The sequence below is a fragment of the Mirounga leonina genome, unplaced genomic scaffold (assembly GCF_011800145.1).
Source record: "Mirounga leonina isolate KUSES-001 unplaced genomic scaffold, KU_Mleo_1.0 Mir_94, whole genome shotgun sequence".
Classification (NCBI taxonomy): Eukaryota; Metazoa; Chordata; class Mammalia; order Carnivora; family Phocidae; genus Mirounga; species Mirounga leonina.
Genome location: NW_023270855.1, coordinates 14,847,649 through 14,871,103, shown reverse-complemented (window position 1 = coordinate 14,871,103; position 23,455 = coordinate 14,847,649). Strand labels below are relative to the sequence as shown.

Here is a 23,455-nt window from a genome sequence, read left to right as displayed (position 1 = left end):
TGTGGCAGGCAGTGTTAGGCAGTAGGGTTGCTGTACAAATCCCTGCCCTCAAGGAGCTTGTATTCTACTAGAAGTTGAAGACAATATACTATTAAGAAAACAAATGAACTAGAAAATTTCATATTGTGATAAGAATTATGAAGAAAATAATTAGGATGATATGACAGAAAATAAGGAGGAGGGGAGAGGCTTCCTAAGATAAGATAGTCAGGGAAGACTAGTCAGAGAATTGAACTCTGAGCTGAAAACTAAAGGGTGAGAAAGAGCCAGACTTTCAAGGGGAGTACATCCCAGTCAGAAGGTAAGGAATTGCAAAGGCCCCGAGACAGGAAATCACTTGACATGTTTGAGCTGCATCAGGAAAGCCAGTATAACTAAATCATGGTGAGAAAAGGCAAAAAGTTTTGAAAAATTGGAGGGCGACTGATACCTTACAAGCCAGGCACAGAGTTTGGGTTTTATTTTGAGTATAATGGAGGATTTTAAGCAGGGAAATGACTCAATATGATTCATGTCTTTAGAGACCACTCCGGTTGCTTTGTGGTGAATAGATTATGGGGAACCAAGAGCAAAAGCAGGACAACCAGTCAGGGAGCCATCTAGGTGAGATGTTGGTGGCTAGGACTTAAGGAAGGAAAATAAATGGAGAGAGTTAACATATATTTTGAAGTTAGAGCCAATAAGACTTATTCTTATAAACTCAATTTGTAGATGGAACTGCTTCCCAAAGAGATTCTATAGCCGACTTCAGTTTACATAGTAAGAAGCAGAGCTAGATTCCAAATGCCAGGCTTGTTCCTCCATGTTAGAGGTTCTTGAATTTCAGTGTGCATTAGAATAACGTGGAAAACTTATTAAAATACTGAATATTGGGCCCTAAGCAGCGGTCCTGATTCTGTAGGGCTGGGGTGGGACCTGAGAATTTGCATTTTTTAAAAGTTATGCTTTAGTAATGCTGTCGCAGCTTGACTAGAGCCCATACTCTGAAAACCATTGCTCTGTGCTAAGCTGTTTGCAAGTGGCAGAGTGAAGCAGAGATTAAAGGTCATGCAAGCTAAGGTGTTCCTGGTTCTCCACAAAGCTCACAGCTTGCTGTCCCATCAGGTATTGTAGCCAGTCTACATAGACAGTAGAATGAGAGTGCTAAAGTAATTATCTTTGAGGAAGGGAAAGGAAAGTATAAAATGGATTTAATTCACTTGATAATTACTCATTTTTCCACCTCATTGTGTCTGTATAGTCACATATTTCTTTCACAAATAGACCTATAGCATTATATAGTCATCATTTAGAAGAATGAAGTGTGAACTAAAAGAACCTGATATTTAATACCTTTTGTATTTCTCCTATAGGTAACAGGTGTTAAGAGAGTACAATCAAGAAAGACATGTATCATATGATCTCACTGATATGAGGAATTCTTAATCTCGGAAACAAACTGAGGGTTGCCGGAGGGGTAGGGGGTGGCAGGGATGGGGTGGTTGGGTGATAGACATTGGGGAGGGTATGTGCTATGGTGAGCGCTGTGAATTGTGTAAGACTGTTGAATCACAGACCTGTACCTCTGAAACAAATAATACATTCTATGTTAAAAAAAAAAGAAGAAGAAGAAGATAACAGGAAGGGAAAAATGAAGGGGGGGAATCGGAGGGGGAGACGAACCATGAGAGACTATGGACTCTGAGAAACAAACTGAGGGTTCTAGAGGGGAGGGGGTGGGGGGATGGATTAGCCTGGTGATGGGTATTAAAGAGGGCATGTTCTGCATGGAGCACTGGGTGTTATACGCAAACAATGAATCATGGAACACTACATCAAAAACTAATGATGTAATGTATGGTGATTAACATAACATAATAAAATTTTTAAAAAATTTAAAAAAAGAGTACAATCATCATATTTCCATAAATAGAGGGTATAATATTTGAGCAGGCTATAATTCATAGACTCCTATCATGTTTGAACTGGAAGGAACTATTGGGTCCAACCCTTTGATTTTTATAAGCAAAGAAAATAAAGCTCAGAGACATAAAATAACTTACCCAAGATCATACAGTGAGTGAGAATCAGAGCTATAACCAGAACTGCTCTTTCTGTTATACTTCACGTTACTTTTCCTGCCAAGAAGACATTTTAATATAATAGGTAAGGGGGATATCCATTAATCATCCAGATACTTTTTCTTCATATTTCCACAACCAGCATCATAAAATGACAACATCCAGATGAACAGTTGACTTTCTCACTTCCTATTTTCTAAGATAATAACCTGATTATTGAGACCAAAAGAGCTCTTTTTATTTTCCTTTCCAAATTACATATTCGGTTGTATGTCTAGACCTTGTATGCTATAGTCCTTTGGCTCAAATGGCAAAACTGTAGGCTTGATGACTCTGCAAATGATGTTTGAGTATCTCTAAGGTCATCAATGAGTGAATACAGAAGCATCATGCCTCACAGCATACTAATTTCCCCCTGGATATGCTACGTATATGTGATCACTAGATAATATTCAGCCCTACAAAGTGGCTCAAAAGACATAGTGACCAAAAATGAACACAGCAGATAAGGTAATTTTGTAGTAGAGCAATAGTCTGCTTAATTGTCCTGGACAGAAATGATACGGAGACCCTCAATTTCCCTCAGTGTCACTTAAAATAAAGTCAACAATTTTAGTTTCCTTCTCTTTGTCTGGTAGTTCTAATAAAATGGCTTGCTGCAATTTTTCAAGAGAACATAGTGTAAATGATGGCCAGTGGGAAATGATACAGAAGTAGGGTCATAAGATCCTTACCCTAAAAGAAGCTTCAGATGAGGGAAGAAAAAGTCATATCAAGGACAACATATTGAAATACAATTCAATTCCCTCACTCTGTATTGCCACGGAAAGCAGAGGTGCTATTACAAATTTTATCCAGCAAGGAATACTGTTTAAATATACTTGTGGCAAGTTTTACATAAATGGATTCATTTATCTGCAAATTTCTGTGCTTGTCTAACGTAGGAGTTCTCACACTTTTGGTTTCGACCCCTTTTCACCTTTAAAAATTATTAAATACTCCAAAGAATTTTTGCTTATGTGGGTTATATCTACCAATATATACCATATTAGAAACTAAAACTGAGAATTTAATTTAGTAATTTCTTGATTTTAAAATGACCACATGTTAACATAATTAACGTATTTTAAGAAACTGACTGTATTTTTCCCAAAAAAGTTGATGAGAAAAGGGACATTGCTTATGTGTTTTTGCAAATCTCTTTAATGTCTGACTTAACAGAAGAAAGCTGGACTCTTATATGTGCTTCTCTAGTCAATCTATCATGATGTATTGTTTTGGTTGAAGTATATGAAGAAAATCTGGTCTCATACAGATAGGTAGTTGGAAGAAAAGACCTCATGGGCTCTCTGAAAGAGACCTGGGGAGCCCTACTGGTTCTGAGACCACACTTTGAGAGATACAGGTCCAAAAGAATGCTCCCATCATCACTGATGGTAGGGTTGAACATATTTTGAGAGCCTATAGATAGTGCATGGATGTTGGAGGCAAGCAGACCTGTGTGCCCATCCTAACTCAACCACTTTCTGAATTGAGACCTTAATATTCCTGGGTCTCATCTATAAAATGAGGATAATTCTATTTAGCCTACAGGTTATTATGAGGTTGAGAAATAACATGTATAAACATACTGATGAGATACTCCATAATTACATAGTGTCAATGCCTGGTAGTATTTTCCTCAGAAGGTAGATAGGGGAAGGACAAAGGGCGAAATTCAATAAGAGCAGATTCTGAGAGTTACTAGGTAGTGATTAAGTTGAAAATTAAAAGGAAATTAATCCATGTTAGGCTAGAGTAATAGCTTGGTTTTCTTGGGTAGAAGTGGGCTTGGTGAACCAATGTGAGGACTTACAAAAACAATACAAGTGATTGCACAAAATGGGCTGTTTGTGCCAAATGAACAGTATGTGTTCAGTAGGTCTACAATTGGAAGATCAGGAAGGCTTCGTGGAGGAGGTATTTCCTCAGACTAAAAACAGGTCAGGAATGAAGTGGAAGAGAATATTCCAAAAACACAAAGTGGTAAGAACAAAAGTTTGAGGAGGAACTGGCTTATTGGACTTGAGGACAAAGAAGACCCTTATTTGACAGGGGCTGTGCGTTCACTGGGCATAATTGGAGGGAAAGTAAGAGAACTTGGTAGAACCAGATGACAGAGTACTGTAAATATTAGCCTAAAAATATAAAATGATGGTAATGTTCTTTTAGTATGTATAACATTTACAGCATGCAAAGCACATTCACAAATCCTGCCCATTATCTCACACACAGATTATTTCCTACAGTCATATCTGTTGTATTTATTAGTGAATGCCTATTAATATTCCCAGTAGTCAGCTTTTATCTTTTGTGCAGAGTTTATCATTGTTACCTGTGAGAGAGTTGGCCTGATAGTATTGCCATTGCTAGAGGCAAAAGTTCAGTATAGAGGTAAAGAGACCCTAAATAGGAGTGTCTGAGTGAACCACAAATTAACTGTGAACCCAGGAGATCCAAGAATTCAGTTGGTTCAAGATGCAATCTAAAGACTTAGCATATTAAAGTTAGAAGAGACTTCAGAGACTGTCAAGTCCAACCTTGCCTCAATTTAAATAAGAAAACAAGCTTTCAATCTGCAGGCTCTGAATCCAAGCTGCTTCTTACAAAACAAGATTTAGATGGCTTCAGCATAGCATTTTTCAAAGTGCATGTGTTGTTTAATCATCAAGTTCCTTTTTTTTTTACATGAAATTCTCAATATTTAAAACAAAGCAAAGCTTTTCTAGTTGAAGACAGTACCTCCCCAGAACCCTCAGAGCTTAGACTTGAATTTGAAAACCGCCATATTAGGCTGCTTGCCTGCTGTTGTGTGTAGATTGGATGAGAGTCTGAAGTCAGAGGATGGGAGATTATGAGGGCTGAAGGAAGATCAAATATGGACCCTACCTCAGAACACAATGCAAGTATTTCTAGTAAAGCTGGTCTTTCCATTCAATGACTTGTGCAAATGGGAAGTCAGGGTTTAAAAGGAGACTGTAAGGATAAGTTGGAAGACTCTCTACAGTAAAGTTTCAAAATTAATAGTTCAAGTACCAGTTCTGGGAGCAATGGATTCAAGGCGAAGATTATGAGAATATCTCAGTGATTCTGTCAACAATCCAAATTTCCAGGCTGGAGATAAAGATTTGGGAAGCAACTGTGTACATGGGTGGTAAATTGAAGCCAAGTAATTATTTTAAGGTTCATAAAACCCACTACCAACAAACTTCTGAAGCATTGTTAGCTAAACCTCTGCATTCCCTGGAGGTGATTCATCTTCTACAAGACTGTGTAAGAAACCAGAAATAATTTCAAATGACTACTGGGTCATCTTTGCAGTAGCAATTTAAATCCTTTTCTCCAGCATATCCTTTCTTTTACATTTTTAAATGTCTAAGTTCTAAGGCTCAGGATGGCATTCCTTCCTATTAGAAATTTCTGGTTTTGGAGAATCAGAGATCTGGTTACCTTTGAGAATTTTTTGGCCACTAAGTTGAAATTCTATCCATCTGCAATATAAATTCTTATCAGATATGATGCTTGCATGATTCCAGTGGCTGAAATACACAATGATTTAGGTCATTTCTGGCAGTTATTTGCACAAAAGACTGAAATGAAAAAATTGTTCATCTATCCAAGAGACTAACAGTGTCACAGGTCAAATCCAAAGCAATCATTTAACCTTACATTTGAATTTGTAGCTTGAGAACAAGACTTGTTATGTTTTAGAGGGGATTACTCCATTTCAAACCTTGAAAGAACATGAATCACCAAAATAGATGATTTAATAAGTGGATGTGATTAATTCTGTTCAATATGTGGGATCTACATATATTACCCAAAAAGGCATTTAAACATTCTTTCTGAAATAATAGTTCTATACCAACCTGTTCAGGCCTTGTTTAGAGTTATTATTTAGACATGGTGTTATAAAATGTAGTTGAATCTAGATACTAAGGAGTAAATACCATGGGCCCATATGCATTAGCCACCACCCATCCCACCTGCCCAGGGAAACCATGTTTTCTGTCATGCACTAAAATGGATCATTTGTTATCCAAGGTCTTTGAACTAGGTGACCCAAAAAGATAAGGAGAGATAAAACAATTTCCATCAGACACAGACTTCATACAAGAAACTCGGCACAGGACTTGATATAAGAAACTCACCCACTTAGATCTGATTCATCCAGTCTAAGTGAGTGGCAGCAGAAGTCTTCACTGTGTGGGCTTTTGCCCTATAGATCTGCAACGGGCATGTTAAAAAGAAAGATGATCTCATTCTTTGCCATTTATATAATATGATATTCTTTTCCTAATCCTGGGTCCTTGTCCAGGTATTCACTTCAAAAGGAATATGTTTTTATCATTTCAGTTTTGGCTTCTATGAATTAATTTTACTTTAAAAACAAAGAAAGCACCTGATGATGTCTCACAGCTCCTGAATTAGTTTGTGATTTCACCTTGGCCAGCACAAATAACTACCACTGAACATTCTTGTCAAGTACCTTAACCTCCATAACCCTGCTGGAAGAGACAAAATGAACCCATGAAAGTAATTAGTTAGAACTTTGCAAGGTCTTTTCATAATCCTCTCAAGACCCTCCCTTCCCTGCCCCATCTCCTTTTTTTGTGATGGCAAGTTTTTGCTTCCAGCTTTCTACATTTTTGAGAGAAAGCAATGAATAAGCCCAAGTGTTACAGGAAATCTATGACATTGAAATCTCAGTCTCTACAAGTGATTTTGATGTTTCCTTTTTGAGCTTCAATTTGACATTGCTTCATAAGTTACATTTGCCCTTCCATTTATTTTTCCCTCAGTCTCTTTGAAAAGTTTGGCTTAGTTGTTAATATTCCACATAGATTTCTGTAGCTTTTCTTGTTTGCTTTGTTTTCGTGGACTCTGTGGGGGGTAAATATTCAGCAGGTTGAATGTGAAATCAGGCACACAACTGCCATTAGCCCTATCAGGGTTACACATCAAATTCTCCAAGCAGAGAACAGAAAAGGTATCTACCTTTTGAGCTCCCTTTGCATTAGCAGCAGGAAGATATAGAACAATGGCAGACTTGCAGCTCTTTCAAGGATGAAGGTTATAACCTTCCATTCAAGTTAGTGCTTGTTGATGTTATGACTTTTTTTTGAAAATCAACCCTTTCAGCCTCCCCTCATATGTAGCAATGCATCATCCCCATCAGTAGAGAATTTGTAAAATTGTGTTTTGCTCCTTGAAAAACATGCAATTGCTTGAAGATGGAAAAAGGAGAAAGCAACATTTATTCAGCGACTTAGAGACCTCTGCTGGTTAAGTGACTTGTTGAGTGTTTTTCTAGTTTTGTTTATTAGTAAGTAGGTAAAATAGACAGCTTAGCCTCAACACTAGTATTTTCCTTTTGAATTAAATTATAGATGATTTGAATCCTCACTAAATGAAGATACTGAGGTCAAGTCAGCTAAGAGACATGTTAAGAATATTGAGTAGCATCTTCTAATTAAACACTGATAACAATTCTAACTATTAGGTTTATATTGGTAGGCATTACCCTATGGAAATGCCCTTTGAGAAGAAAACATTACATAATGATAGCCACGGTTCTCTTCTGCATGAACTTTGGGCTGAAGGTCTTCTACTTAAATACATTTGCCATTACAGTTAACAATAGCATGAATAATGCTTTAGGCAAGGCTTGATATGTATGAAGACATGGAATGTGGAGCTAAGAGTGTCTTTATCTCTATTGAGAACAAGGAGAAAAAAGTGTGACTTAACCGAAGCATGAGAAAGGTTGGTGGGAATGGTATAGGGCAGTGGGCAATGTGGGAGTTAAGTGCTGTCTTGAATTCCTGTTAGACTGTGGGCAAGACTTGATTTCCTAAGAAAGTTTTGGCAAAAATCCGGACTCATTCAGAGATTTGAGATTTTGGAGTCATACTCTTGGGTATAACATTCTATCAATAGGAAATAAGTCAATAATAAACAATGATATAGTCTAGAAGGAGAACGAAGTCACACAATTATCTATATAATGTGTAGGAGTGAAGTGTATTAGGGACAAACTGAGCTGCTATAACAGAGAGACCCAAAAATACAGTGGCTTAAAAAAGTTTTTCTCCCATATATTTCCCCCAAAATCAGCTGATGGGTGTGGGGCAGCTTTGCTCTACAAGGTCATTCAAAGTCCAAGACTGGTAAGTCAGCATTTTTATCCTACATAGCTTTTCTCTCTGAGCCTAAGGCTGTTACAGTTGTCACTTTTTTCCCAATCAGTGGTACGGGACAATGAGAGTCCAGGACAAGTATCTTTCAGTAAACTACCTGGAAGTTGCTCTCACTACTTTCACACTGGTACCTTTCGCTTGAAATTAGTCACATAGTTACCTCTAACTGCAAAGAAATCTGGGAAATGTAGTGTATATCTAAGAATGAGCCGAGCCAAAAATGGTGGGGCAATGTGGGGATATTTCTCCTACAAAAAGGAAAAAAAAAAAAAAAGAATAGATGATTCAGAGAGGGACAGTTAATTTGGCCATATGGCAATGCTAGTTTTATTTTCTGCCTTTCACAATTAAAAGACCAGCCACATGGGCTGCAAAAACAGGACATTCCAGGTTGGACATAGAGTGGGTTGTCTTTTAAAAGTACCCCCTGAACTCTTACCCAGTCTTGTAATCTGCAAAACATCTGGAAAAGTAATTTTATTTTAAGCCTACTTTTGTCCCTTGATTGCATGTGATAAAAATAGATTGAACATATACTGAATATATATCTTTTCTTTGCTTTCTGAACTGCTATAGCTCAACCTAATTGGATTCAAAAAATAAATGATATACATGTGGCCATAGAAGAAAATGTCTTTTGGGAATGTAAAGCAAATGGAAGGCCCAAACCTACATACAGGTGGCTAAAAAATGGTGAACCTCTATTAACTCGGGTAAGCCAACTGATGATAATTGTGTCATACTATTGACTGTAATCTTTAATGTGGCCTCATTGTTATGGAAGGAGGAAAATGATGAGTTTTATTTCCAAAATAATATGCAACCAAATGTTATTAATAGTGGAAAAAATGGAAGTGAATGCAATTGATGCATAGAAACTGTACATAAATCCAGTTCTTCAGCCTTGTTCTTCTGTACAGAATCTTTGGTTTTCACAAATTAACATCTTTGGTTGTACAATTGGAAAGTTATGCAGAGAGTCTGGAACATGTAATTGTGCTAAGATACAAATTTGTATATGTTCTAGATAAGAGAGAATAAGACCTCTCAGCATACAAATTCTTATCTCAATGTGATTTTGTTATTCTCTTCTGTCTGTGGAGACTTCTGGACAAGTGATGTCCAATATGATCACCCTCAAAACACCCGCTCTGCCTCCAAACATGTAGTAATGACATATCCAATTGTAAGATTCACATCTCTAATGCAACAGAAATAGAACAAAAACAAAAATGATCCCTGGGACTGGAGGCACCAGACTGTAGGCCTGAGAGCTCAGGTTTAAAAAAAAATACATCATCTCTGGAGACAGGATATAATATCCTTGCAGTAAAGGCTTGGGGTGTGGATCTTCCCCACCTGCTACCATCCAGTGAAAGAAGTAGCCGAACCTATTACCTGCCTGGCGTAATAGGACACTGTGGTGCAAGAGAGGTGGAAAGTCCTGGACTCTGACTCCCACTGGCTCTGGGATGAGAGCTGCAGTAACTGGAGTATCCTCACAGATCAGGACCTCCGAAAATCCATGAGTAGATCTGTTTCTGGACTGTTGGCCCAGGGAATCAGGTTGAGGAGCCACAAAACTGTGAACGGGAATAAAGACAAAGAAAAATAACTCCTTTTCACTAATAAGCCTGCAAACCAATTTTCCAAAATATATGCAAAAATTTATTTTTTAGAAAGGTGACCAACCTATAGGATAGTCTAACAAAGCAATAGGGATGAGTCTGTTTAGGGTGCTGAAAGAGTTACATGAAGAAATCATGTCCATGAAAATACAGAATATATTTTGAAGAGATAAGCAGATAGACTTTTTAAAAGAATAAAATGGAAATTTTAGAAATATATAACCACGGAAATAAAAACTCTATGCAGACTATTAAGGGGAAATGATAGGTTATAATAATATTTTTAAAGGATTTGGAAGGTGTGCTTCTCAAACATTTAGCAAGTGCTAACCTATCTTGCCACTTCAAGCCTATTGCCTCATCTGACATTCACAAGTAAACTTACAGGTAAGTTATTGCTAAGCACAATTTACAGACAAGGAAACTGACTTGTTTGTAAAATGGGCAAAACAGAGCAGTTTGCCTAAGGTCACATCCATCCTTAGTAAGTAATGGAGCCAGGATCCAAATATTAAATGTCTGCCTGATTCAGAAATATCAAAGTTTGACTGAAAAAGGTTTTCAGAATTGGTTATATGGAAAATAAGATCTTATGGAAAAGGGATGTGGGGGAGGGGATATGGCATAAAGGGAAGAAAAGCTCAAATGCTCTTTGAAAATACTTCAGTAGTCACTCTCCATCTTTGAGAGTGTTTTCTAAAAACAGACTCTGAAGCAGAGCTTTGCGTTCAGAAGGTATGCTGGGAAAGCTCTCAGAGCCTAACCTGTGAAGCAGTCAGAGAAGACAGACTGGGCAGACGGAGATTAAACAGTGATGCAGTTCCAGCAGAGTCCTTCAAGGGGGCGCTCTGGAGCAGAAAGTCCTTCAGCCATTCCCAAATTGAGGCAAAGGGAGGCCTGCCTTTGTACCCCTACACTGACCAGTCATTGAATTTGGGAAGTTCTTCCAGCCAAGAGAAGTTCCCAGAGAGACAGAGAGAGAGACCCAGCTGTGAGCACTTATCAAACTTAGCAGCTGAGAGAATAAGTACCTTGGTTCTGAAAGAGCATCTAGAAGGTACTATAAAATCTGCTATGAGAGAGGGGACATTGACATAATACAGTAATGCCCCTCTAAGGGAGCAGACCCTGACAAAGAGCTTGGAATGAAGCAAGGGGGAGGATGAGGAGGACCTTAGAATGAGGAACAATTGTGTCCCAATTTAACTTTTTTTTTTTTTTTTTTTTTTCCTACTGAACTCAGATGTTCACTGAAATTTGACATTTTCCTCAGGCCCCAAGTTGAGAGCCAGTTTTTCATACTCAGATTTCCTTTACTGCAGGCAGCCCAGTGAAAAGTGCCTGCTGTGAGCAATGGTGGGTCATCAGTGCACACAAAGCCAAAAGGGGACTGTCACCCTGTCACATACTCCTCTCCTGTCCCTGGAAGTGCTCCTGCTGGCTCCATGATTCTCCCAATTATAAAAGCCAAACTCAAACCACTACAGTGTAGGGTAGATAACAGGCATTTCCTCCCTATTATTTAATGTGAGGGAACATGGATACCTAGATTTGATCAAGCCTAATAAGGTGCCCGCCCAGCTAAATCACAACCCTAAGGCAAATAGAAAACCAGTACGTCTTTATTTTGTTTCTTTTAAATGGCACCTTCCTGGGGAGGAGGAGATCCTTTTTGGGATTTAGGAAAATTGATAATGCAAGTTACATATCCTCAGGCTGACAAATGAGAATGATCTTTTGCTTAATACACTAACTTTTCTTTCTTCCAATTGGCCACCAGAAGATGGTCCTAAGCTTAGATGATGCCACTGACAGCAACAGAGTAAGGGAACCTTAAATTATTAATACCTACCCTTTTTTTTTAATAAACCGCAACCAATATGAAATATTTGTTTCAGCTTCTCCAAGAAGATTATAATTCTATTAACCTCCAAAGTGTTGCCTGCTTATAATCTGAGTGTTTAAAACCCTAGACAGTAAATTTGGTTATATTCCCCACCCCGCTCCCCCAGTTCGCACAAAGCCTCAGAGGAAAAAAAGCCTTTTAAATTTCAAGTTCATCTATTTAGAGGGGATATTAATCTGTATGGTTTCACTATTGAATCAATGAGAACTCCAGAGAGTCCTACAATTTAAATTCCATTTACCAACTGATGTACAAGGTTGTTCCATTTAGCATCTAACCTGCCACAAATTTAGTTGACAAATGAATAGATCATGTTATGTAAATTGCTTATATGATGGCTATTTTCTTCTCATTAAGCCCCTTTGATATAGCATGTAGCAAAATTGCCGTAAGGTCTCCGTTGTAGAAGGTCACTGTTTTGTGTTCCTCTTTTCTTTCACAGGATAGAATTCAAATTGAGCAAGGAACTCTCAACATAACAATAGTGAACCTCTCAGATGCTGGCATGTATCAGTGTGTGGCAGAGAATAAACACGGAGTTATCTTTTCCAGCGCAGAGCTTAGTGTTATAGGTGAGTCTTTGTAGTGAAAAGAAAAAAAATTTTTAAGTCACTAAACTAACATGTGTTTTGCTAAGCATGTTGTTCAATCCCACCCCCAAGAAGGGGTAAAGAAATCTTTAGACCAAAGATACTGCTCAAGAAGAAAATAATGCATTCTACAAGTAATACAAGGAAACCACTTTCTAAATCAGCCCCTACTGATGCTTACAGTGGGTAACACAGTTCCCTGGGCACCCATTTTTATTCCTCTGTCGACCACTCTTCTAAATTGAGCAGTTTCTGAAATGCTGTGGAGTCTTGCTATCATGCTGATTTGGTACAAACTTCAGCTTGGAAGGAAGACGAGTTGACTTGATTTGGAGAGGTTCCTCTGAACATCTGGCAGAGTGCATCTTGTTCTTGTGCATCTTGTTCTTCCGCATCTGAACTTTCCAGAGTACACAGAAATGGTCTGCCTCTCCAGCTTCCTCTTTCACCCTATGGCCCTTTTTCCCCTGCTCTTCAGCTCTATTGACCTTTTTGTTCTGCATATTCACCATTCACCATCCTCTCTTCCTCCAGGAGCCACTAGAACATACTGTTCCTTCTTCTTGGAATGCTTTTCCTTCCCTTCTTCATTTCATCAGCTCCTTCTCTTTCTCCATCTCCAGGTTCCATTGCTGCTTCCTCAGGAAGTCACACCTGGCCCCATGCCTCGATCAACTTCACCTCTTAAAGATTTTTATATTACCTTTTAATTATCCTTTATAACAGATGCCAGAGTTGTGTTTTACATTTGTTGATGTGATTTTTCTGTTCTTTTTTTTCTCCCATTGCACCTTAACTTCCCATGATGTCAAGGACCATATTTGCTTTAACTCATCATTTTAGTCTCAGGACTTAATACAAAAGTGAAACACATAATACGCACTCAATAAATATTGAATGAGTGTAGGAATGAGTGAATGTGTTAAGTGATGGAAGAGTTAAGAGACTTTTTAAAAACGAATTATTTGCAGCGCCTACGTGGGTCAGTGGGTTAAGCGTCCAACTCTTGATTTCGGCTTAGGTCGTGATCTTGGAGTCGTGGGATGGAGCCCCAAGTCCGGCTCTGTGTTCAGCAGGGAGTCTGCTTGAGATTCTCTGTCTTGCTCTCCCTCTGCCCCTCTCCCCGCTCTTGCACTCTCTGTCTCTCTAAAATAAATAAATATTTTTTCAAAATAAAAAACAAATTATGAGTTAAGTAAATAAATAATTGAAAGTATAATTTAAGTGAATTGGCAAACCTACGGTCATTAAAAAAAAAAAGTCTAGGCTATCAATTTGCTTGTGTCATATAAAAAAATCTTCACTCTGAATTCAGAATTTATCTAAAGTACCTAAGCAGTAGTTCTTAGGGAGAACATAATAAAAAGATTATGAATAAGAGAAAAGCAGCACACAAAGGGAGCTGATTCCATAAATCCAATGATTTTCCAGTTTACAGTCTTGGCTTTTTCTTCTGCAAGGCACTTTTTGATGCCTAGCATGTAGAGCTTCTTCCCTGTGCACATTAAAAAAGGAAGGGGAAGCTTCTATGACTGTTCTTCTCACCAAGTTCTTTAGCTTGAACCAACATCCCAAAAAAGACAAGACTATGTGAGAGTTTATGGCCCTACAGCCTATTTCAAAGAGGCAGAAGAACATTCTGTGCTCCTAGAATAATCATCACCCTGGCTTGGCCCTACCGTAAGCATGACCTTTTTGAAAGCCTAAGCACATACCTCTCACACTGTAAGTGTTGGGAACAATAATTCCAGCTTTCTCTGGGACGGGTACAATGGTTTCACCCTGTCCAGGTTGGATCTGATCACTGGTTATTGTAACTGACTCTTTTGGAGTACAGTTCAGCTTGGTAGATTACTTAAGATTTTCTGCAAAAAGGAGTGTGTTCTCTATTAAACAGTATGTCAACTAGTTGTAAGAAGAGCTAAGACTGAGGATGAATAGCCTAATGAATGGATCACATTGTCCTAAAACCCTCTAGGTGAGTGCTTGCCAATTTACAGCTCTGGGAACCCCATTATAATTTTAAAACATTCTTAAAAAAAGAAAAAAAGAAAAAAAGATTCAGTAGGTCCCTTTGTTAAAATAAGAAAATTTGATAGTAACAAATAACTGTAAATCATGGATATGATTATGGGGTAACGAGAGAGAATATCTAAAGTCCCAAAAGCAGAGCTAGAGGTGAGAAAGGCTATCAAATGATTTTTATCTAGGGCATCTACCCACAGCTGAAAATAACAGAGTGTATATGAGATGCGTGTAGATGTATGTATATACTCATACTTGCGGATAAAATGTAACAGCCTAAAACAACTCCTCCCACCCCTCCAGGAAAGGGACCCTTTTCCGGACCCTGTCCCCTCCCCCTCCCTGGGGTTCAAGACCTGTGAGGGAATCATTGCTCCATCTTTTACAGAGTTTTATTTCAAATCATTTCCGACTGGAACTAATTCCAAATGAATTCTTGATCTGAGTCCTTTCTTAAGTGCCCTGAGGTCAGCAAGCCAGAGCAATGAAGATAAGAGGAAAATGCCTGAGAAATTATTTAACCATTCTGATTTCAACCACGTTGAATATGAGAACAATATGGCATGTCAGTAAATGATACAGGACAAACAGTGGTAAAAATAGTAAGGCTTCCAGGAATTCAGGAAAGAGAGTTTAGCTAATGGACTGGGCTGGTCAGCTGAGCCTTGAACAGTGATTTATATTTGGACAGACGGAAAAAAGAACCAGGAATATTCCAGATCAGAGTGAAATGGCCTTAACAAAGGCTCAAAGTTATAAAACATTTGGACAGTTTCTTGCATGTAGAGAATCCTGAATGTTTTAAAATTTTTAATTCAAATATATAAAGTGTATTGGCAAAGTTTAAAATAGATTGGAAAAAATTAATTGAGAACCAATTTTAGAGAATCTTAAATAACAGGCTTAGAAGTTCCTTCTTTAATGTCCCATTTCACTTCCAAAAAAATCATATTAATATACTCTAAGTGAATTGAAGGACAGTTAAGTGTTGAACGAGTAAATCCCTGGAGTTCATTTTAAGTGAATGAGGGAGAAGACATTTCACTATTTAAAAATACATATAAATTAATATTGGTTCACTTGGGTAAGCTATGATTGTATTCTGCAAGTCACTTTGTTTCTTGAAGAATAGTAATAGTTTGACTCTTTGGGGTCAAATAATTGATTTGTTTTTACCTTTCTTAGAATCATAGTGAATTTGAATTGAATAAAGAAACACAATGAAAACACGATACTTTATTATCAGGAAGGAAAAAATAATGTTGCTTCCAACTATTGATCAAATACCAGGATCCCCCAATGCTAGAGAGGAGATTCCCTTTCATGCTAGGTAATAACCCTAGAGTCATGAATAAGAGATGGTTAGGAAGCATATATTTAAGAGGCTTTTCCCTTGGTCTTGTTTTATGTGTTCTGAGTATTTAATGTGTATGTAACATATCTATATTTAATGGATTGAAACTGCTAAATAATTAACATAGGTGCTGGTTGATTTACTCACTGGATGGGAGAATAACATACTTTTACCTTGAGGTCAGTCTATTAGAGTAGGCCTGGTTTTAAGTATATCAAATAGAAATATCCTTGTTTGTGACTGACCTATCACCACTGATAGATGCCTCAAGGCATCTGTTCCCATACTTTTTCTCCTGTATTAACCCACGTCGTGGAAGAGGTTGAGTGTGTGATGTACTCCTATGGACATCCCTAGGGTGCTATACAATTCCCTGGGTGATACCATCATTCCATCCTTCTTTCCCACTCATGAAAGTGTGTTGGATTTAGGGTGAATAAAGTCTGATAATCATGGGGAACTTGGATCCTCTATAAAACCTAACTTTAAAAAACGACTAAGTTAAGTATCTTGTTGGTAAAAATTTAAATTTTCTACTGCAACATTTCTACTCATGTTTAGTATTGGTGTCCACTTAGATGATCATATTGGTGATGGGGACTGCTGGTTGAATCACCAACCTTGAGATTTTTCTGTGATGCTCCAATTAGAATGCTTATTGCATGTGAGTGTGTCTGTATATGTAATCATGGGGTAAGGACAGAGCACAACTAAGGTCCCAAAAGCAGAAGCAGGGATTGAGGTACCTCTGAGCTGCTATAGGAGTGTTCTCTAGGGAAAAGCCTATAAAAGAAAGCAAGATAGGGAAGGGGCAGGTGGGGAGCGGAGCAAGGTCATGGTCTAGCCTGTATCTCATCCTAGAGAGGGATATCTGGATCATAAACTGCATCCCAGGGTTGTTCCCACCTGAAGCAAGGAGCATAGCCTTTTCTATAGTCTCTGTTTATCAGTCCATCGTTGGGCTGCCCCTTAGGTGGCAGTGGCAGTGGCAATAGGGGTTGGGGTGGTGATGTGGGTACAGATGGAGCAAAACCTCCCAATTTCCCAGGGAAGGGGGCAGCTGGAGGCAGTAAGCAGCCAACACTCAGAGCAGGTAGGGCCAGAAAAAAGAATCTGTGTGATTCAGAGGACAAGTAATTATACCAGACCAAGCAAGGTACTTTGTTATTTTGTCCAATTTACCCAGATCATAATGGGGAGCGTGACTAGTTTACTAGAGTATCTTTGATTTTGAAATGGGATGAACTATCTTAAAGAGCAAGTGGGTCTTTTGACTATGACCTGACTTTACCAGGACTGTATCATGGAACAGAAATAGTTTCTGCCCTCAGGAGTTTCTGTCTGATGCTTCCGTATTGTGAGGATTCTCCTGGCCTGTGTGGTAGAGGACATCTGACCCTGGAAGGACGCTCAAATACCATTAAGGAGCTGATAGTCCAATTAAAGTGAGGTGCAGGCTTGAGCAATTATTTGGTTAATTTGGCATTTATCCAGATGATCGGCTCTCAAATGAGGAAAACATTCAGGCTAAGCTAAAAGTTATTTCACAGGGGTTTTCACAAGTGCTCATCTGCATCTGAGTCTGATTTCTCAGCTGCCTCGTTGAGCCAGGTTACAAAATAATCAAACGTGCTAAGTGTGATCAGCATCCAGTGAGAGGACAAGGGCCTTTCTTACCCAAATGTAGTCATCTAGGCAGCAGCTTTACTAAAATTGACCTGAAACAGGAAAGCTGCATGCTTGGATCTCAAATTACAATTTGGTATTTTTAACAAGTCACTAAGCCTTTCTTTATTGGTAAAATGAGTATGCTATTTTTCAGCTTACTGCCAAAACTAAGAGATCCCATGTGAAAGCTTTTTTAAAGCCTGGAAGTATCTGTAGCAATATCAGAAGTGTTTTGTTGTTGTTAACTAGTATCCATACCGAAATCTTGTAGAGAGCCTCCATATTACCAGCAAACCCCATTTCTGTGATTCTCAAATTTTGCTGATTACAATCATCTGGGGAGGTTTTTAATATCCTGATGCTCCACCATCCTCCATATCAACTAATTCAATCTCTGGACATGGGACCCAAGTATGATTCCAATGAACAGCAGTTTGGGAACTACTGCTCTAATTGATCAGATCAGAAGGCCATTACTTTTTCAGAGGTATCCTCAGACTTTACCACACACCAGAATCACTTGAAGGATTTGTTCAAACACAGAGTGCTGAGTCCTACCCCCAGAATTTCTGATATAGTAGCTGGGGTGGGGCCTGGGAAGCTGCATTTCAAACAAGTTCCTGGGTGATGCTGATGCTACTGGTCATAGTTTTGAGAACCACTATCCTAAAATAGGAAATTTATCCAGGTTGCATGTGAGTGTGTCTGTGTGTATTTACGTTGAATACAATCTATCATATGATCTCACTGATATGAGGAATTCTTAATCTCAGGAAACAAACTGAGGGTTGCTGGAGTGGGGGGTGGGGTGGGAGGGATGGGGTGACTGGGTGATAGACACTGGGGAGGGTATGTGCTCTGGTAAGTGCTGTGAATTGTGCAAGACTGTTGAATCTCAGATCTGTACCTCTGAAACGAATAATGCAATATATGTTAAGAAAAAAAAAAGAAGAATAAGAAGGTAGCAGGAGGGGAAGAATGAAGGGGGGGAAATTGGAGGGGTATAGGAACCATGAGAGACGATGGACTCTGAGAAACAAACTGAGGGTTCTAGAGGGGAGGGGGGTGGGAGGATGGGTTAGCCTGGTGGTGGGTATTAAAGAGGGCACGTTCTGCATGGAGCACTGGGTGTTATGCACAAACAATCATGGAACACTACATCTAAAACTAATGATGTAATGTATGGGGATTAACATAAGAATAAAAAAAAAACAGGAAAAAAAAGTTGAATACAATCTACCTAGCAAATCTTCTAATTTGGATCAAGACTCTGAATCTGAAGTCAGTCAGTAGAGCATGCGACTCTTGATCTCAGGGTTGTAAGTTCAGGCCCTTTGTTGGGCATAGAGTTTACTTTAAAAAGCCAACTGAAGGGAGACTTTGAAATCTGAGGGGTAAATACTATGACAATTCATTATTATGAGTTCACCCAAGAAAATGTCTTCACTGAGCTAGAATTTAAAATGTAACTCAGGAATGCAGCCCAAGGTATAACTGAGCAGTGATATCATGTATTATCCTAATACTAAAATCTCTCAGTCTTCTGTAAAACTGCTGTGAAGCATTATTCATTCACAAGTCCACAGTTCTTTGTCTTTTGGGGTTTTTTTAGGGGGCAGAGAGGAGGGGCAGAGGGAGAGGGAGGATCTTATGCAGGCTCCACACCCAATGTGGAGCCCGATGTGAGGCCTGAGATCATGACTTGAGCTGAAATCAAGAGCTGGTTGAGGCGCACCTGGGTGGCTCAGTCAGTCAAGCGTCTGCCTTCAGCTCAGGTCATGATCCCAGGGTTCTGGGATCGAGCCCCACATTGAGTCCCGCATTGGGCTCCCTGCTCAGTGAGGAGTCTGCTTTTCTTTTCTCTCTCCCTCTCGCATTGCCCCTTCTGCCACTTGTACGCTCTCTCAGGCTCTCTCACTCTCTCTCTCAAATAAATAAAAAAATCTTAAAAAAACAAAAAACAAAAAAAAACGAGTTGGTCTCTTAACCTACTGAGCCACCCAGGCACCCCCAGAAGTCCACAGTTCTTTACCTAAATAGATATCCAATAAATTCTCTTACATTGTAGAACCAGGAAGAAAGTTTGAATCTTTTAGCAAAATTACATTTTCCTTTTACCCACCAGTGAGAAATAATGCTCTTCTTCTTCCTTCTGCCTACCATATTGACATGTCTGCTTTGGCTTCCAAAAGTTCACTCTATTGTACCAAATCTAGTAAGATTGTTTCTTACCCTTCCATATTTGACTTTAGCCGTATTATAAATGCATTTGTTACTTTTTATCTTTTACCATTATCTACACAGGTCTTTCTGAATTAGTGAATCAATAAATAAATGAAATAATTATTTTTTCCCCTCTACCACCTTCTAGCAACAAATAGATTCTATTTTGGTAGTTCAGAACATATTAGAATTGGTGTTCAAGAGGATTTAACAGTGATTTTCAAACTTTTATGCATGTATAAATTACTTAGGGACCTTGTTAAATTTAGATTCTGATTTCAAGTCCTGGATAGAGCCTGAAATTTTGCATTTCTAACAAGCTCCCAGGTGATCACCAATGCTTCTGCTCTGGGAATCACATTTTCAGTGGCAAAAATTAAAAAATTGTAAATTTTCAGGTCCCTCTCCTGGTGGGTAGAGTTTAGGATGTATATATACACTTAATAAGCTCGTCTAGGTGATTCCTACGATCAGTTCACTTTAGGTGCCACAGGTCTGGAATCTGCTTTGTAAATCCCTTTGGTACCCAATCTTAAGCTATCAGAGCAGAGTAGCTTTCTAACTTACAAAAGCTGGTGGTAGTTGGAAAGCAGAATAATGACTAGGCTGTTCTCTTCTTATCACCACTGTACATACAGTTAATCCATGTTTCCGTTGTTGAACCCAGTATGGACAGAAGCTCTGTCAATCATGTGAGATGATTTCTACCAGAAATAAAACATTTGCACAAGCAACATTCCAGCTTTTTTTTTTTTTTTCAACATCAGCAGACAGTGGTTCTTCTAGGTTCCTGAAGGAATTAATTTTATACCTAATGTAAGGCAGGTTGCTTTTAGTGAAGCCTTTTGAATGTGGTTGAAAGTGAGCATTGCACAAAGGCAAAATCTGTGTTCTCTTTCCATGCTAAAACCCCTTCAGTAAGGAGTTTTGGAGGGAACATGATAAGCAAGAAATCAGTCACTGCTGGATAACATAAACATTGCTTATCCACACTGAAGTTTTCTCTTGAGCCTGCATGTCTAGGGCAGGTCATGTATGACTGAAGCTCTTAAGACTACTGTGATATCTTGACTCACAGAGTCTTAGGGAACAAAATAAAACAATCAAAGGAAATGCAAGGGTGTCAAAATACTTATCTTCCCAGCCCTGGGTTGGTTGTTTGAGAGTGTCTGGGGTAGGAAAGAGGAGACCATGGTACTGCTTCATAGAAAGGCTCAAAACTGGAGAAAGCTGACCTCCCAGGGCCCACTTGACCTGTTACCGTCCCTTAAGAGTGTGTTTGGGGGAAGTGAGGAAAGGAAGTTATTTGCTGGAGCTACCTCCTACTTATAGTAGCTGAGTCTATGTATCCTTCTCAGCTCAGTATTCATTGACTTCTTGTTGGTAACTTGAAATTGGCCATGATGGAAATATTTACACCATAGAAATTGGGGAGCACTAAAAGTTAAGTTCTTTGATGTTTTGTTTTGAGAGTCATTCCTTAATCTGCCATCACACCAGATGGTTTCAGAGTAGTTTAAGAGTATAAACAGCCCAGATTGTTTTTCTTGAGTAATTCTACTTCATTATACTAAGGCCCAACTCCAGAAAAAATGGAGTATCCTGTATACAGGCCAGGAAGTCCCAGAAGCCATCTACAACCCCACTTGGAGGGAAGAAAGGGATGTGGTATCCAGGCAAAGCATCAGGAGAAGAGAATTTTCTGTTTTGAAATGAATTCTGAGTTCTCTTCTACAACATATGTTTATTCAACAAATACTGATTAAACATCTACTTTGTGCCAAACACTGGGCTCAGTAAGGGATATATAGATCCATAATACATAGCTTCTGCCTTCAAGGCACTGATGATATAATGATCGCTAATAACAAATGCTACCATGTCTTAACCACTGAAATTCTAGGATTCTCTCTACCACATTCTAATGACTCTCTTTTGTTCATTCAACAAACATTTCTACCTCTTAACAAAGTTACAATCAAATAAGGCATTACAATACTATACACTACTTGTCTAACCAAAGACATGGATCTGTATGAGAGTCTAGGACATTGTGCCAAATGTAATAAAATATTACTAATTTGAACTCATACAAGGAGGTCAAAGTGATTACAGATATTTAAAAATGCATACTGTCTTAAATAGGGTAGCTCAAAGGTGGTTAACAAGGGTTTAGCAGCTGAAGCTCTTAAAACATGTAAGAATGATTTTTAGTCAACATGTTAATTACTAGATAAGATATATTGTTCTAAAATGGCTTTAAAATGTTTTTCTTGGAATAAGAAAAAAATTTTCCACCCAAGTCTCCACAATTAATTTTTGGCTTTTCAAACCTTTTTTAAAAAGAAAAAGGCTAAGCCTGGTCGTACTTGTTGGCAGAGAAAGTGTTGAGAGATCTTGAAATGGTTCCTGTGCTCAAAAGTATTTGTCAGTTACCATAGTGCCTGAAATGCCAACATTAAGGAACTATTTTCATCTATATCTGAATGGATGAGATACCACTATTCAGCAAAAAAAAAAAAAAAAAAAAGAACTAACTGTTGACACACAAAACTTGGGTGGATCTCAAGAGCCTTAAGCTGAGTAAAAAAATATCTCAAAAGGTCACATACTAAGCAATTCTGTATATAAAATGTTCTCCCAAAATGACAAAACTATAGAGATGGAGAATATATTAGTGGTTTCTAGGCATTAGGGAGAATTTGGCAGGAAGGAGCTGGATGTGGCTTTAAAAGGGTTGCAAAAGAGAAATCTTTGTGATGATGGAATACTTCCGTTCTTGATTTCAGCAGTAGTTATTCAAGTCTGTATATGTGATAAAATAACATAGAACTAAAGACACACATTGTACCAATGATCACTTTCCTTATTTTGATATTGTATCATGCTCAGGGAGGGTATAATCACTGGGAGAAACTAAGTGAAATAAATATACAGGACCTCTCTATCTTTGTAACCGTACATCTATAATTATTTCAAAATAAAAAAAAATTGTTTAAACCAAGATGAATTGATTTGGCTCTAAAAAGCCCTCTTATATTTCAGCATAAAGTCCCCTAATAATGGTGGTGGCGGTAGTGGAGATAGCAGAGAGGAGGAGTAGGTATGAAGCAAATATTGGGCTAAGTACTTAATATACAATACATGTATTATTTCGTCTGTTCTTTGAAACAACCTTGTGACTATAAATATTATTACTTTTGTTTTACAATAACCTTCCCAAAGGAGCGGGAACTATCGTGGTAGAAGGAGACCCGGGTAAGCAGGGCATTCAATGAATTGGATCAAACAAGCAGGGCACAGGTATGAGGAACTTAGAAGGGACACATTGTGCTGGTAGGAGAATAGAAAAATCTTACTTCAGAGTTTTGTTGTGAATATCATCCCTTGTTAGAGAGGGCTGATTTTGAATCCACCATTCTGAAATGATGGACCTAGAAAGAAGATTCCCACTGTAACCAGCCTTCTAGTTATCTACCCAGCAAGCCAGAAAAACCTCGGAGTTTTAAAACTCAGATACCAGCATTATCTCTGCAGTGGTGAAAATGTGAATGAACGCATTAACTCTAGGTTTATTTTTATAGAATGATGAGCTAATAGTTAAAGATAATAGATAAAGTTTAAAATAATCTGGACTTCTGAACTTCTTTTTTTTTTTAATTTTATTTTATTTTTTATTCTTATGTTAATCCCCATACATTACATCATTAGTTTTAGATGTAGTGTTCCATGATTCATTTTTTGTGCATAACACCCAGTGCT

General features: G+C 38.3%; 1 protein-coding gene across 1 annotated transcript in view; it reads left to right on the top strand.

Annotated features, from left to right (window-relative positions):
* Positions 1–23,455, top strand: part of CNTN4 (contactin 4) — a 308,099-nt gene that overhangs the window by 145,535 nt on the left and 139,109 nt on the right. The window contains exons 8-9 of the mRNA XM_034997401.1: positions 8,876–9,012; positions 12,276–12,405. Of these exons, the coding sequence (XP_034853292.1) occupies positions 8,876–9,012; positions 12,276–12,405 (267 nt within the window). The remainder of the gene's footprint in view (positions 1–8,875; positions 9,013–12,275; positions 12,406–23,455) is intronic.